Below are 16,348 nucleotides of genomic sequence, written 5' to 3' on the forward strand. Positions count from 1 at the left end.
ACGCCATATTAATACCCATGATTTTGGAATGAGATGTTCGACGAGCAGGTGTCCACATACTTCTGGGCAGAGAACAGTCCTTACTATCTGGTCAAGTTGCAAAGTCAGATGGCCTGCCTATTCTGCAATTTTATCTTCTTAAAATCTGCTTTTAAACCTAACCCTAACCTTAACCACACTGCTAACTTTATGCCTAACTCTTACCTTAAATTAAAGATCAAAAAGCTAATTGTAGTTTTAATACATTTTTACAACATAGCCAATTTTTACTTTGCTGCTTGGCCACGTAGTGGGTGGGGACCGCAGAGTAGGATCGGCATCCCAGACAGTAGGGCAACACTGCCCCCTGGTGTTGGTAGAGTAGATCGGCATCCCAGACAGTAGGGTAACACTGCCCCCTGGTGTTGGTAGAGTAGATCAGCATCCCAGACAGTAGGGTAACGATGCCCACTTGTGTTGGTAGAGTAGATCAGCATCCCAGATAGTAGGGCAACACTGCCCCCTGGTGTTGGTAGAGTAGATAATGTCCTGCATTTGTCTTCCAGGATACATACCAAACTGAACTTACCACCCATCTGATTTTCTCAAAGGAGGCGAGAGATATATTGTGCATGTTATGTTCTTGTTACTGTATGGAATAGAGTTTGTTTTCTTGACTGAAAATACTCAATAACACAACATTATGTTATGGTTTTAGGTTACAAGTTCACCTGTTAGTAATAGAGGGTCATATTGTTTTGCAAGACATTCTTTCAGGCAGTATCCAGTACTCCTTTGAGGTATGTAAGAGTGTGTGTGTGTGTGTGTGTGTGTGTGTATATGCATGTGTGCATGTGTGTGTTTGTGAGTACATGTCTCTCGTTCATATACAAATAACTTTCTGAATACAGTGTACATTTCTAACCACATTTCTAATGTGTACCATTGTTTAAAAGTATTAATGAAAACTGTATAGAGAAAAATATAATAAATTAGTTTGCTATTCCTCTTGTGGATTGTAATGCAGAAAACTGTAATTGTCCCAATATTCTCTGTGTTTTTTTCTTTGGTACTTTATTTGACTGTGTTATAAAATAACGTTAAACACTATGTTTCTTATTTCACTAGAAGGCTACTACAAATTAAAGTTGTCTAATATTGCCTGATCCCTTGGGAGTGGTCCAATATCAGGGTTGGGTTCAATTCCAATTGACCTCTAACCTGTCCAATAGCTTATACAGACAGGACCATAAATACAGACAGGACCATGACACTGTTCACCAAGACGGGGAAGAGTAAAAAGGGAACTGACTCGACTCAAACAACAACGAGTCAAACCAAATGTAGCTCATTCATCATTATCCTTGTAAAATACATTGCAAAATGTGCCAAAACATGACATAATAATTAAAAAAAACACAAAAATACAAAATTGTCCAAAAGAAGATCTCATAGCACACCATATAGAGGTAAAGGTATTCCATAGCCTCTGTAGACACCACAGGGAAGATTGACGTGTTGGAGGATGAGATTGAAAGAATCTGTGGAAGGTGAGGAGAGACATGTTCATCAGTGGAAGGTGAGGAGAGACATGTTCATCAGTGGGAGGTGAGGAGAGACATGTTCTCAGTGGGAGGTGAGGAGAGACATGTTCTCAGTGGGAGGTGAGGAGAGACATGTTCTCAGTGGGAGGTGAGGAGAGACATGTTCTCAGTGGGAGGTGAGGAGAGACATGTTCATCAGTGGGAGGTGAGGAGAGACATGTTCTCAGTGGGAGGTGAGGAGAGACATGTTCTCAGTGGGAGGTGAGGAGAGACATGTTCTCAGTGGGAGGTGAAGAGAGACATGTTCTCAGTGGGAGGTGAGGAGAGACATGTTCATCAGTGGGAGGTGAGGAGAGACATGTTCTCAGTGGGAGGTGAGGAGAGACATGTTCTCAGTGGGAGGTGAGGAGAGACATGTTCTCAGTGGGAGGTGAGGAGAGACATGTTCTCAGTGGGAGGTGAGGAGAGACATGTTCTCAGTGGGAGGTGAGGAGAGACATGTTCTCAGTGGAAGGTAGAAGTATCCTGGGGCCAGATCAGCTTGTGCTGTATAGAAGAAGAAGAAGAAGAAGAAGAAGAAGAAGAAGAATCATGTTGGAGAGCAGTTAAGGATTAAGTGCCTTTTTCAACCAGGGATGGAAACTAAGCCAGCCCGCAAGCCCGGCTAGTACTTTTCAGATTGGGCTAGTAGAAAATGTGCCACACTAGCCCGCCAGGACGGTCTAAATTTTGTCCTTAGAAATATCGCATGGCACAGACTTTTGACCCGATTGTTACCCAGGGCTACAAGCCAGTGCCCAAAAAGTTCCATCCCTGTGTATCGCTAACTCCTATGGTTGTTCCCATACCACACATCACAAACAGGTCTGGGACCAGGCTAGGAAGGACGAGCATTGTAGACCTACCTCATCATAACACAGTCTAACCTAGTAGCTACTAGCACCACCATCACACACTGACTTACTGCTCAGGTCAACGTTTACAAATACAATTACAGAAATAACTTTATTCCTCGGGGGGGGGGGGGGGGGGGTAGAAAAAAAAGGAAGTTGTTGTTCTTGATGGCTTACAGGCCCTGATTGTGATCGCGTCCTCTCTTTTTTTCAAGTCTCTCTCTCTCTTTCATCATCCTTCGTTCACGCACTCGTTAAGGCAGGGAAGCGCTGGCATGCTTTCTTCCAGCGGCAGGCCGTGCACCACAGCTCCTTGCGCTCCACTCCGTACACCTTACGACACTTTTTGGCCTCCCCTCGTCCCTTCCTACAGGGATAAAAGACAACCCAGCAAACCGGGAACATTCCCAGAACATTAGGACATTCCCCTTAATGTTGTAAGAATCAAATAAGTCTGTTTTTATGACGTTCGTAGCGTATCTGTTTTAGGTTCAACATAATATTCCATTGATGTTCACGCAATACATATTTTACCTTGTCTTGGAGGTACTCAGAAGATTTAGAACGTTTGATATTTAAGTTTTGCTTAATATTACCACAAATTAGGGCGGCAGGTAGCTTAGTGGTTAAGAGCGTTGTACCAGTAACCGAAAGGTCGCTGGTTCTAATCCCCGAGCCGACTAGGTGAAAAATCTGTCGATGTGCCCTTGAGCAAGGCACTTAACCCTAATTGCTCCTGTAAGTCGCTCTGGATAAGAGCGTCTGCTAAATAAATAACATTCTCAGCATGCAAATGAAATAATATTGGAATGCATCCTTATTACGGTTCTCATCAGATTTAATTGCAATTTGCATTTGAGGACTCACAGTGGAGGTGTCATAATACCCATAAAACCTAGCGGTCAAACAGGGAAATGGTTCCAATCGTTTTTCTACCATTAATTTTTTTCCCACAGGGGATTTTAGAAACACTTAAAATAAGGGCTGTGTTTCATGTAGGTTTACCCTGGGGTGATGTATTGATAACCGTGTAAATCTCTATCAGACAAGGTGACTTTTATCAATATATTCGGCTCTGTTTACTCTCAGATTCGAAAATGCTAATTAGCATCAAAGTAGACATCATGCAAGACTACAAATCCCTGTAAGCTCCCGCACGTCATCTCTAGCTGACACCTTGGCTAACAGGTATTGTGTCAATTTAAAACTTGCACAAGACAGTTCACAGAATTGTCAATTTAAAGAAATGTAGCCAATTTATTCATTATTAAATTTAACTAACATTAGATAGTTAATCCAGAGATTCTTACCTTTGCCTCGATTCGGCAGTCTCGTCCAGATCATCATGGCATTTGTAGTTCTTTATGATAGCAACATTAGCAGCTAATTAGCATTTCATTTCTGGGAGGTAAATACAGGCCAATATATTGATAAAAGTCTCATTTTATGGTGAGAGAAAATGAAAATGATGTACCAGTACCAGAGAAAAGACTGTGTTAGAGAGAATACGATTAGAGAGACAAATTCTCCTTCACGTTTCTTATCTAGCCATCTAATCATGCCCTCTCGTCACATTGGGAGAGGTGTGGAGTGTGTGTTGAGACAGAGGGGAAAGGAAAGGAAAGGAGGAGACGAGCAGAGAGGAGAGATAGTTGAGACAGAGGGGAGAGGAAAGGAAAGGAAAGGAGGAGACGAGAAGAGAGGAGAGATAGTTGAGACAGAGGTGAGAGGAAAGGAAAGGAAAGGAGGAGACGAGCAGAGAGGAGAGATAGTTGAGACAGAGGGGAGAGGAAAGGAAAGGAAAGGAGGAGACGAGAAGAGAGGAGAGATAGTTGAGACAGAGGGGAGAGGAAAGGAAAGGAAAGGAGGAGACGAGAAGAGAGGAGAGATAGTTGAGACAGAGGGGAGAGGAAAGGAAAGGAGGAGACGAGAAGAGAGGAGAGATAGTTGAGACAGAGGGGAGAGGAAAGGAAAGGAGGAGACGAGAAGAGAGGAGAGATAGTTGAGACAGAGGTGAGAGGAAAGGAAAGGAAAGGAGGAGACGAGCAGAGAGGAGAGATAGTTCAGATGGAGGAGAGAAGAGAGGAGAAGAGAAGAGAGGGTACACGGTGACTACCTGAAGGAGCAGTGAGAGCGTGACGGGGAGTCTGCAGTCACGGTGGTCAACCTGCTGGTGGCGCTGTTCTGTTGAAGCCACTGCTCTCCTACACTCACAGACCTGCAGCGACCCCTCACCACCTGTAGTTGGCAGGAGAGAGGGAGCAGGGGGGAGGGGAGAAGAGAGGAGGAGGGAGGAGGAATACTTATTTTTAGTTAAGTATGGCATCTCTTGTAATAAGAAATCCTTAAATAGTCACAATTATTATCACATCCACCTGTTGTCCTACTGGTGCTCTGTTGTTAACCAGGAGATAGATGTCAGACAGATATCACAAGATATTCTCCTTCTGGAGAGACCTGGAAGGAACGACTGGGGTTGAGGTTAACCAGGAGGAGAAGAAGAGAGCAGACGTACCTGGGAGTTGTGATGGCTGGGGTTGAGGTTAACCAGGAGGAGGAGAAGAGAGCAGACGTACCTGGGAGTTGTGATGGCTGGGGTTGAGGTTAACCAGGAGGAGGAGAAGAGAGCAGACGTACCTGGGAGTTGTGATGGCTGGGGTTGAGGTTAACCAGGAGGAGGAGAAGAGAGCAGACGTACCTGGGAGTTGTGATGGCTGGGGTTGAGGTTAACCAGGAGGAGGAGAAGAGAGCAGACGTACCTGGGAGTTGTGATGGCTGGGGTTGAGGTTAACCAGGAGGAGGAGAAGAGAGCAGACGTACCTGGGAGTTGTGATGGCTGGGGTTGAGGTTAACCAGGAGGAGGAGAAGAGAGCAGACGTACCTGGGAGTTGTGATGGCTGGGGTTGAGGTTAACCAGGAGGAGGAGAAGAGAGCAGACGTACCTGGGAGTTGTGATGGCTGGGGTTGAGGTTAACCAGGAGGAGGAGAAGAGAGCAGACGTACCTGGGAGTTGTGATGGCTGGGGTTGAGGTTAACCAGGAGGAGGAGAAGAGAGCAGACGTACCTGGGAGTTGTGATGGCTGGGGTTAAGGTTAACCAGGAGGAGGAGAAGAGAGCAGACGTACCTGGGAGTTGTGATGGCTGGGGTTGAGGTTAACCAGGAGGAGGAGAAGAGAGCAGACGTACCTGGGAGTTGTGATGGCTGTGCTGGTTAGAGACGGTGAGAGGGGGAGGGGTCCAACAACCGGGGGAGGGGCTGCGACAGGACACCGTCACCTGGAGTGGAGGAAGACACATCAACAGACCAGACATCTCTCAAACTCCCATACATTTATTTTACAGCCATTCTAGTTAAACTCCGCCCCTTTTCAAGATGTCTAGCTGTTCTAAACAACGCATAATCATATAATTGAAGAAGGCAACACCACTGCCTTGCATACACTCTGCAGGCCAGGGAAACCTACCTGATAGAGGTGGTCTGTCTGTATCTGCCAGAAGGAGCTGGGGGCAGACTTGCTGAGAGGGCTGGGCTGGCCTGGGGCTGACCCTGGGGCTGAGCTGGGCCTGGAGCTCCCTGACCCGGAGGGTGAGGAAGAGGTAGAGGAGGGGATCTGGAGACCGGGACCTGGACCAGGGCCTGGAGGGGAGCCACAGGACGCCCAGGGGATGTGAGGGGACGAGGTCGGGGCGGGGGCTGGTGGAGCTTCACAGGAGATCTTAGTGTAGTAGAAGTCCTCCTCTCTGTGGGACTGCTCCGATCCACTGCTGTGTGTGTGTAGGGTTTTGGTATGTGTGTGCGTGCGTGCGTGCGTGCGTACGTGCGTGTATGAATGTGGAAGGGATAGACAAAGGAGCGAGAGTAAGTTAACAAATGTAATGTTTGAGTTAATACTTATACAGGCTACATGAATGCATGCATTTCTCTAAACCAGCTGTCTGAGAAGAGATCTCACCCCAGGTGCAGCACACGAACGTGTCTCTTCATCCCAACTGAAGACGTGAGCACCTTGCCACAGCTGGGCCAAAGACACCTGTATGCTCCTCTGAAAGAACTCTGTGATCAGAGAGAGAGAGAGAGAGAGAGAGAGAGAGAGAGAGAGAGAGAGAGAGAGAGAGAGAGAGAGAGAGAGAGAGAGAGAGAGAGAGAGAGAGAGAGAGAGAGAGAGACAGAGAGATTGTAAATACAACCCATATTTATGTTTATTTATTTTCCCATTTGTACTTTAACTATTTGCACATTGTTACAACACTGTATATATACATAATATGACATTTGAAATGTCTTTATTCTTTTGAAACTTCTGAGTGTAATGTTTACTGTTAATATTTATTGTTTATTTCACTTTTGTTTACTATCTACTTCACTTGCTTTGGCAATATTAACATACGTTTCCCATGCCAATAAAGCCCTTGAATTGAAATTGAATTGAATTGAGAGAGAGAGAGAGAGAGAGGAAACTATAGTAGTGCTGAGCGATTAACTGAGATGTCAGGTTTTTTCAGGTTATTAAACAACTAATTGACCGACGTCGGTTCAAATACTTCAATTCCATTTAGTTCCGTTTTTTTTTGTGAGCTCAACGCGCCATTTCTCTAAAGAGAAATCAAATAATTCATTAAGTCAAGAACTATGTGGGACGCTGGGCAGAACGGAGAGGGGATAGAGACAGTTGGTGAGGGAGCTCTACCTATCTTTTACTAACGATATGCCAATGGCCAGTGTGTCTATGTATGCGGATGACTCAACACTATACACGTAAACTTATGTGTTATGGCTTTACACCCCCTGCTATAATGTGGATACAGAGTTACCTGTCTAACAGAACACAGAGCGTGTTCTTTAATGGAAGCCTCTCCAACATAATCCAGGTAGAATCAGGAATTCCACAGGGCAGCTGTCTAGGCCCCTTTACTTTTTTCAATCTTTACTAACGACATGCCACTGGCAAGGATGGGTGGCAAGGAATAAGTTAGTCCTAAATATTTCCAAAACTAAAAGCAATTGTATTTGGGTCAAATCATTCACTAAACCCTAAACCTCAACTACATCTCGTAATGAATAATGTGGAAATTGAGCAAGTTGAGGTGACTAAACTGCTTGGAGTAACGCTGGATTGTAGACTGTCATGGTCAAAACATATTGATACAACAGTAGCTAAGATGGGGAGAAGTCTGTCCATAATTAAGCGCTGCTCTGCCTTCTTAACAACACTATCAACAAGGCAGGTCCTACAGGCCACAAAGAGGGACTTGGGAAAATTGCAGTTGGCTCAGAACAGGGCAGCACGGCTGGCCCTTAAAAGTACACGGAGAGCTAACATTAATGACATGCATGTCAGTCTCTCCTGGCTCAGAGTGGAAGAGAGATTGACTTCATCACTGCTTATTTTTGTGAGAGGTGTCGACGAGATAAATGTACCGAGGTGTCTGTTTGGAATACTGGCACACTGCTCAGACACCCATGCATACCCCACAAGACATGCCACCAGAGGTCTCTTCACAGTCCCCAAGTCCAGAACAGACTATGGGAGGCGCACAGTACTACACAGAGCCATGACTACATGGAACTCTATTCCACATCAAGTAACTGATGCAAGCAGTAGAATCAGATTTTAAAAAACAGGTAAAAATACACCTTGTGGAACAGCGGGGACTGTGAAGAGACACACACACAGGTACATACACACATACATATAGACACTCACTCTACACACACGTACACATGGATGTTGTATGGTAGATATGTGATAGTGGAGTAGTGGCCTGAGGGAACACACTAAATGTATTGGGTAAAGTGTTATGAAATATAATGTCATGTAATATTTTTAATTGTATATAACTGCCTTAATGTTGCAGGACCCCAGGAAGAGTAGCTGCTGCCTTGGCAGGAACTAATAGGGATCCTTAAGAAATACAAATACAAATACCCAATTGATAGATGTAGGAGTTAGTAATAAGCAGTCTTGAAAGTATGCCTTATGTATTTTGAAGAACTAGTCAAATTATTTTGTCAGACAGCTCTGCAGTATACTTAGACTGGCTACCCTAGCTAAATAGAATGACTATAGACAGGACAGTACGGGGAGCACAGAGATAACGTGAGATGGTTGTCTGGCTGGCTGCTACAGCCTGAGCAGAGATGAGATGATGACTTTAAGGAATGAAAAATGATAAAGTCATCAAATAAAACTAAGTCATACACACAGATAACATTTTATTTCATAGTCATTTCCTGTTTTCTATTGATGTCTACCCAATGTGGACCTGACAGTGACTATGGAATGTTCTGGCAACTGAATGTTTACTATTTCAGGCTTTGGAATGTCCATTAAAAAGCTCTACAATTATTTTAATGTCACTATTGCCTATAATGCATTTAATGTAAAAAATATAATAAATTGAAACCGAAAATTGTGATTATTTTTTAATAACCAAACCAAAACCGAACCAACCTCAAATAGCACTTATCGCTCAGCACTCAAATAGAGATTGAGAATGAACGTGAGGATAAGTGACAGTTTTTTAAATACCAGACTCTCTAAACAAACCTATCAGCTAGCACCGATTCTTCAACACCCTCTTTCTCTCTCTAACGCCATGGCGACAGTCTCCTCCCCCCTCACCTTTGACCTCTTGGCTGCATGTAGCCCCACCCCCTGCTCCAGCTCCATGTGCAGTCCTTCGTCGGGGCTGCTGTCCATCTCGGTGACGGACAGGGACGGGGCGGGACTAATGTTGCCATGGTCCCAGCTCCAGTAGCCACTGCTACCGCTGTCAGACAGCTCCCCGCCCCCACACTCCATGTCTCCACCCCCTGATGATGGACCTAGAGAGACACAGCATGGTGGTCAGTAGGCGGCAGGTAGCTTATTGGTTAAGAGTGTTGTGCCAACTAGGTGAAAAATCTGTCGATGTGCCCTTGAGCAAGGCACTTAACCCTAATTGCTCCTGTAAGTCGCTCTGGATAAGAGCATCTGCTAAATGACTAAAATGTAAATGTAATGTAATGTCAGTATAGTCACTATATAACCATGTTAGGGAGACAGCATGGTGGTCAGTATAGTCACTATATAACCATGTTAGGGAGACAGCATGGTGGTCAGTATAGTCACTATATAACCATGTTAGGGAGACAGCATGGTAGTCAGTATAGTCACTATATAACCATGTTAGAGACAGCATGGTGGTCAGTATAGTCACTATGTAACCATGTTAGAGAGACAGCATGGTGGTCAGTATAGTCACTATATAACCATGTTAGAGAGACAGCATGGTGGTCAGTATAGTCACTATGTAACCATGTTAGAGACAGCATGGTGGTCAGTATAGTCACTATATAACCATGTTAGGGAGACAGCATGGTGGTCAGTATAGTCACTATGTAACCATGTTAGGGAGACAGCATGGTGGTCAGTATAGTCACTATATAACCATGTTAGGGAGACAGCATGGTAGTCAGTATAGTCACTATATAACCATGTTAGGGAGACAGCATGGTGGTCAGTATAGTCACTATGTAACCATGTTAGGGAGACAGCATGGTGGTCAGTATAGTCACTATATAACCATGTTAGGGAGACAGCATGGTGGTCAGTATAGTCACTATATAACCATGTTAGGGAGACAGCATGGTGGTCAGTATAGTCACTATATAACCATGTTAGAGAGACAGCATGGTGGTCAGTATAGTCACTATGTAACCATGTTAGGGAGACAGCATGGTGGTCAGTATAGTCACTATATAACCATGTTAGAGACAGCATGGTGGTCAGTATAGTCACTATATAACCATGTTAGGGAGACAGCATGGTGGTCAGTATAGTCACTATATAACCATGTTAGAGAGACAGCATGGTGGTCAGTATAGTCACTATGTAACCATGTTAGGGAGACAGCATGGTGGTCAGTATAGTCACTATATAACCATGTTAGAGACAGCATGGTGGTCAGTATAGTCACTATATAACCATGTTAGGGAGACAGCATGGTGGTCAGTATAGTCACTATGTAACCATGTTAGGGAGACAGCATGGTGGTCAGTATAGTCACTATGTAACCATGTTAGGGAGACAGCATGGTGGTCAGTATAGTCACTATATAACCATGTTAGGGAGACAGCATGGTAGTCAGTATAGTCACTATATAACCATGTTAGAGAGACAGCATGGTGGTCAGTATAGTCACTATGTAACCATGTTAGAGAGACAGCATGGTGGTCAGTATAGTCACTATGTAACCATGTTAGAGAGACAGCATGGTGGTCAGTATAGTCACTATATAACCATGTTAGAGAGACAGCATGGTGGTCAGTATAGTCACTATATAACCATGTTAGAGAGACAGCATGGTGGTCAGTATAGTCACTATGTAACCATGTTAGGGAGACAGCATGGTGGTCAGTATAGTCACTATATAACCATGTTAGAGAGACAGCATGGTGGTCAGTATAGTCACTATGTAACCATGTTAGAGAGACAGCATGGTGGTCAGTATAGTCACTATATAACCATGTTAGGGAGACAGCATGGTGGTCAGTATAGTCACTATATAACCATGTTAGAGAGACAGCATGGTGGTCAGTATAGTCACTATGTAACCATGCTAGAGAGACAGCATGGTGGTCAGTATAGTCACTATGTAACCATGTTAGGGAGACAGCATGGTGGTCAGTATAGTCACTATGTAACCATGTTAGGGAGACAGCATGGTGGTCAGTATAGTCACTATATAACCATGTTAGGGAGACAGCATGGTAGTCAGTATAGTCACTATATAACCATGTTAGGGAGACAGCATGGTGGTCAGTATAGTCACTATGTAACCATGTTAGAGAGACAGCGTGGTGGTCAGTATAGTCACTATGTAACCATGTTAGGGAGACAGCATGGTGGTCAGTATAGTCACTATATAACCATGTTAGGGAGACAGCATGGTGGTCAGTATAGTCACTATGTAACCATGTTAGGGAGACAGCATGGTGGTCAGTATAGTCACTATGTAACCATGTTAGAGAGACAGCATGGTGGTCAGTATAGTCACTATGTAACCATGTTAGGGAGACAGCATGGTGGTCAGTATAGTCACTATATAACCATGTTAGGGAGAGAGGGGGGAAGCTTATGTTGGTGGTTACTGTCTAGCAATGTATTTGAATTATTCCAGAGCTAGCACACCTGATTCAACTCATCAACTATCAATCCGTCAACTATCAAGCACTCAGCGAGCGAGAGAGAGAGAGAGAGAGAGAGAGAGATGGTTCTGATTTATTGACTAACTTACCTGGTACCGGGTCATTCTGACTCTGACGAGGGTTCTGTACCACAGGGCTGCAGGACAGACTGGTCAGAACCATGGCTGCCATGATCTCATCCATCTCCACCGACCCTGGGCTCCGGAAACTGAGTAGAGGGGCAAAATAATTACAACATGGACTTATCTTGGAGCAACGACCACAAACTCCACTTAAACAGACAACTCAAAGCAGAGGAGGAGATGAAGAACGGAGAACGAATTGACTCTGGGCTCTAGAAACTGAGGATAACATGGAAGAGGTGGTGTTTTTTTTGGGGGTGGGGGGCTTTGAGTGATGAATGATGGTCCCTCAGATGTCTATCTCCACTTACAGAGACAACTCAAAGAAGAGGAGCAGATGAAGAACGGAGACTCCATTGAGGAGTACCAAGATAACAGTTGACGTTGTAAGGTCGTGTGACAAGGTGAAGTTCAGCTTTAGGCTGAAGGATGCCCACATAGACAGAGCTTACCTGTAAGGGGCAGACACGGGGCAGGAGGGCATTGTGGGAGTTGTAGTCTGCTGGGGAGCCGAGGGGTGGGTCCAGCCCCCCTCAGTCCTCCCCTGGGGCACGAAGACCGGGACCTGATGGTTCATATTCATAATGTTCCTATGGCCGTTGCTCTCTGTCATGTTAGGGGCTTCCTGCCCACAGCACTGCATGTACACCTGCAAAGAAACACCCAGTAGAGAGTCAGAGACACAGGCAGCACTGCATGTCCACCTGCAGAGAGACAGAGGTAGAGAGTCAGAGACACAGGTCCACTACCATTCAAAAGTTTGGGGCCTCTTAGAAATGTCCTTGTTTTCCATGAAAACATACATGAAATGAGTTTGAATAGGAAATATAGCAAAATGCATAGGAAATGTAGTCATTGACAAGGTTAGAAATAATGATTTTTAATAGAAATAATAATTGTGTCCTTCAAAACGTTGCTTTCGTCAAAGAATCCTCCATTTGCAGCAATTAAAGCCTTGCAGACCTTTGGCATTCTAGTTGTCAATTTGTTGAGATAATCTGAAGAGATTTCACACCATGCTTCCTGAAGCACCTCCCACAAATTGGATTGGCTTGATGAGCACTTTTTACGTACCATACGGTCAAGCTGCCCACACAACAGCTCAATAAGGTTGAGATCCGGTGACTGTGCTGGCCACTCCATTATAGACAGAATACCAGCTGACTGCTTCTTCCCTAAATAGTTATTGCATAGTTTGGAGCTGTGCTTTGGGTCATTGTCCTGTTGTAGGAGGAAATTGGCTCCAATCAAGTGCTGTCCACAGGGTATGGCATGGCGTTGCAAAATGGAGTGGTAGCCTTCCTTCTTCAAGATCCCTTTTACCCTGTACAAATATCCCACTTGACCACCCCCAAAGCACCCCCAGACCATCACATTGCCTCCACCATGCTTGACAGATTGTCACGATCGTTACCGGATGAAGACACGGACCAAGGCGCAGCGTGATAAGCGTACATTTTATTTAGTACACACCACGAACAAAACAACAAACCAAACGATACGTGAAGTCCTAGGTTAATACAAAACAAACCTTACGGAACAAGATCCCACACCGACTAGTGCCAAACAGGCTGCCTAAGTATGGTCCCCAATCAGAGACAACGAGCTACAGCTGCCTCTGATTGGGAACCACCCTGGCCAACATAGATCTAAACAATCTAGAACAAAAACATAGAAAAACTAAACATAGCAAATCCACACCCTGGCTCAACATTTAAGAGTCCCCAGAGCCAGGGCGTGACACAGATGGCATCAAGCACTCCTCCAGCATATTTTCATTTGGTCTGCGTCTCACAAATGTTCTTCTTTGTGATCCGAACACGTCAAACTTTCCAATCTTCCTCTGTCCAGTGACTTCTGATCAACTTGATGTTATTTTAATGAACAAAAAAAAAATGCTTTTCTTTAGAAAACAAGGACATTTCTAAGTGACCCCAAACCTTTGAACGGTTGCGTACATCTGCATACAGACATAGGGACAGAGGTGCAAATTACAAGATATGGGGGCAGACTCCGAAAAGGGAGGGAGGCACAGTTGAGACAACGACACCCGTGCAGTAAAACTGTGAAAATAATTGCAGTTAGCCACAAAATATTAAAAATAAGAATAATCAATTTAATCATTCAACTTCTTCTGCGTGTATGGGTCCACCTACCAGCGTCTCCTGTATCTCTGCCCCGGGCTGCCTGGTGTCTGTCTGGAGTCCTGCTGCCGTAGCGGGACATGACTGTGGTCCTGAAGAAGGGGTCCTCTCCTCTGGTCTCATAGCTGCCATGGTGCTGCTGCCGGTAGTGGTGGTTGTCTACACTTTACAGGCCCTCAACACACAGGGTCTATACTCTCTACAGAGAGGAGGCTGGAGGAGGCTGGAGGAGGCTGGAGGAGGCTGGAGGACGCTGGAGGAGGCTGGAGGAGGCTGGAGGATGCTGGAGGAGGCTGGAGGACCTGGAGGAGGCTAGAGGAGGCTGGAGGAGGCTGGAGGAGACTGGAGGAGGCTGGAGGACCTGGAGGAGGCTGGAGGAGGCTGGAGGAGGCTGAAGGACCTGGAGGAGGCTGGAGGAGGCTGGAGGAGGCTGAAGGACCTGGAGGAGGCTGGAGGACCTGGAGGAGGCTGGAGAAGGCTGGAGGAGGCTGGAGGAGACTGGAGGAGGCTGGAGGACCTGGAGGAGGCTGGAGGAGGCTGGAGGAGGCTGAAGGACCTGGAGGAGGCTGGAGGAGGCTGGAGGAGCTCAGAATAAAATAGAGCTTGATTTATCTATGCTACATCATGAAGTTCTATAAGAATAAATGTTATGCTATTTTATCATCCTAGTTCAAGAAGAAGGATCATAGCATAAAAGCCATCTCTTCATTGGAAGAAAATAAGCAATAATGGGATTTTTGTTTGTGCATATAAATCATATACAATGTCTTGAAATGTAAATCCCAATCAAAAATGTTTTATTTACACAATTACTTGGTAATTACATGTTTATTATCAGCATCTGCATGTGGAATTACAGTTTCCACACAATAAAGGAGTGATGTTGTGAGAGAAAAAAAACCTCTGTAGCTATTTAAAATAAAAAAGACAACCACACAACCAATGACATCACCCTGTAATGAGAGTGTTTTTTTTTTAAGATCACACACCCCTCTCTGCACACACCCCTCTCTGCACACACCCCTCGCTGCACACACCCCTCTGTCTGACTGTAACCATGCAGCAGCAGTGGCCAGTGTGTGGACGCCTGAGTGTCTTGAGTGGTGCACAATATCCCATTTCTCTTTTAATCTAACGGATTACATCCATACATTACATTGTGGCAGCATTTCTGACGATTTTTAAACCATAGATTTTTTTTTTTTTAAAGGCATCACGTGCGCTGATAGGCTAGCAAAGACCCCGGAGGTATAGTTGTCTCGTCTAATAGGAGCTCACTTCCACTAGTAAACAACAGCCCTACTGTGGAGTAGAAGGGCGCTCATTGGCTGAGAGCTGCTTTCCAGGGCACACACCCCTTTCTGACAACGTTTTCGGACACGAGTTTCTGCCGGAGCGATGGAGATTGGAAATATAGTAATATCCGCTTAATTTTTTGAATTAAAGAAGTTGTATAATTTTCCCTACAATATTTTCAATGTTCGTTTTAGTCCGAAGTCATGCGTTGTAATAGCGAAAAGAAAACAGACATCTGAAAACAACACTGATGAACTCAATAAAAAAAACATATCCTATCCTACCTGGCAACACAGAACGATTAGGAAATCCCCTCCGACTGCAAACATGCCCAAACATGCATCAAAAGTAAACCATCATTATCGTTATCAATATGTTATAAACAGTATTGCTATCCTATTAAAAAATAAATAAAACATTATGATATTTACCGTTAGAGCGATGGAGACTGTTGTGTCCCGTTTGGAGAGTGAGTGAAGCAGACGTCTCCACCGGGTCTGCCTTGCTGTCTGCCAGTGAAAGGGGGGGTTGGATGAGGAATGGATGGTTGGATGCGCGCGGTGCGGCTGTGGCTACGTGTGTTCGGATGGTGGAGCAATGCCGAGTGCGACAGCTGGCAACAGCGCTAGATATCCGTTTGCACTGAGACTGCACAACGGCAGATCTGGGTGATAGGTTACGGAAGCAAAATTATGCCTTCAGCGCACAGACACACAAACACAGAGACAGACAGCGGGAGAGCTGCGCCAGAGAAAATAGGCCTGACCACCTTGCACAGAGATTTGTTGTCCTATTTTTGATACGTGTTTCCAATGAGATGTGTAGGCTAAATTATGCATATATTTTTGTTCAAATATAACTGTTCAAATGGTTTCCCTGTGCAACGTCATAATAATGGGTTCCCCCTCTCAATCTCTCAGTATGGAAAATAAACCAACATGAGCAAAGCATATGAACTGAAAACAACATTGAATGACTAAAATCGAACCATTTGTCATCATTTGTAGTAACCATTTGTCCACATTTTCCCCTCTGAATTCTCATAATCTTTTCACAACGGACTGTACTAGACAATGTGAAGGCATCTCATCAGTATAGGCCTAAACCAGTCAATTTTGTACCTTCAATTATTTGTGTATGTTCAATGTGACAGTAGCCTACTTCACAACACCTGTACAAC

General features: G+C 44.7%; 1 protein-coding gene across 5 annotated transcripts; it reads right to left on the reverse strand.

Moving 5' to 3' along the window:
* Window positions 1-1,326: 1,326 nt before the first annotated feature.
* LOC311108339 (zinc finger protein 395-like) lies at window positions 1,327-14,186 on the reverse strand. 5 transcript variants are annotated; one of them, XR_014610506.1, is made up of 10 exons: window positions 13,885-14,180; window positions 12,181-12,377; window positions 11,696-11,814; window positions 9,040-9,242; window positions 6,370-6,470; window positions 5,881-6,181; window positions 5,603-5,692; window positions 4,533-4,654; window positions 2,594-2,783; window positions 1,327-2,069 (listed from the first exon to the last, which is right to left on the reverse strand). XR_014610506.1 is itself a non-coding variant. In XM_084150969.1 (10 exons), exons 1-10 carry the CDS (start codon window positions 14,002-14,004, stop codon window positions 2,671-2,673), a joined length of 1,413 nt encoding a protein of 470 aa, XP_084007095.1. In that variant the 5' UTR covers window positions 14,005-14,186; the 3' UTR covers window positions 1,327-2,670. The 5 variants fall into 5 exon arrangements, 3 of the variants coding, with proteins under 3 accessions (XP_084007095.1, XP_084007094.1, XP_084007096.1); XM_084150969.1 differs by adding an exon at window positions 3,727-3,776 and having other exon boundaries at window positions 1,327-2,783; window positions 5,881-6,178; window positions 13,885-14,186; XM_084150968.1 differs by adding an exon at window positions 3,727-3,776 and having other exon boundaries at window positions 1,327-2,783; window positions 13,885-14,009.
* Between the last annotated feature and the right edge of the window lie 2,162 nt (window positions 14,187-16,348).

This window comes from Coregonus lavaretus (assembly GCF_964263955.1).
Source record: "Coregonus lavaretus genome assembly, chromosome: 33".
Taxonomy (NCBI): Eukaryota; Metazoa; Chordata; class Actinopteri; order Salmoniformes; family Salmonidae; genus Coregonus; species Coregonus lavaretus.

What these genes read in the sequence shown, in the direction of transcription:
- LOC311108339 (XM_084150968.1), bottom strand. Translation starts at nt 14,004, where the DNA reads ATGGCAGCTATGAGACCAGAGGAGAGGACCCCTTCTTCAGGACCACAG. An exon ending in AGACAGACCACCTCTATCAG is followed by an intron (nt 5,693 to 5,880) that starts GTAGGTTTCCCT and finishes CCTCCACTCCAG; the next exon opens with GTGACGGTGTCCTGTCGCAG. An exon ending in ACAGCCATCACAACTCCCAG is followed by an intron (nt 4,655 to 5,602) that starts GTACGTCTGCTC and finishes TGCCAACTACAG; the next exon opens with GTGGTGAGGGGTCGCTGCAG.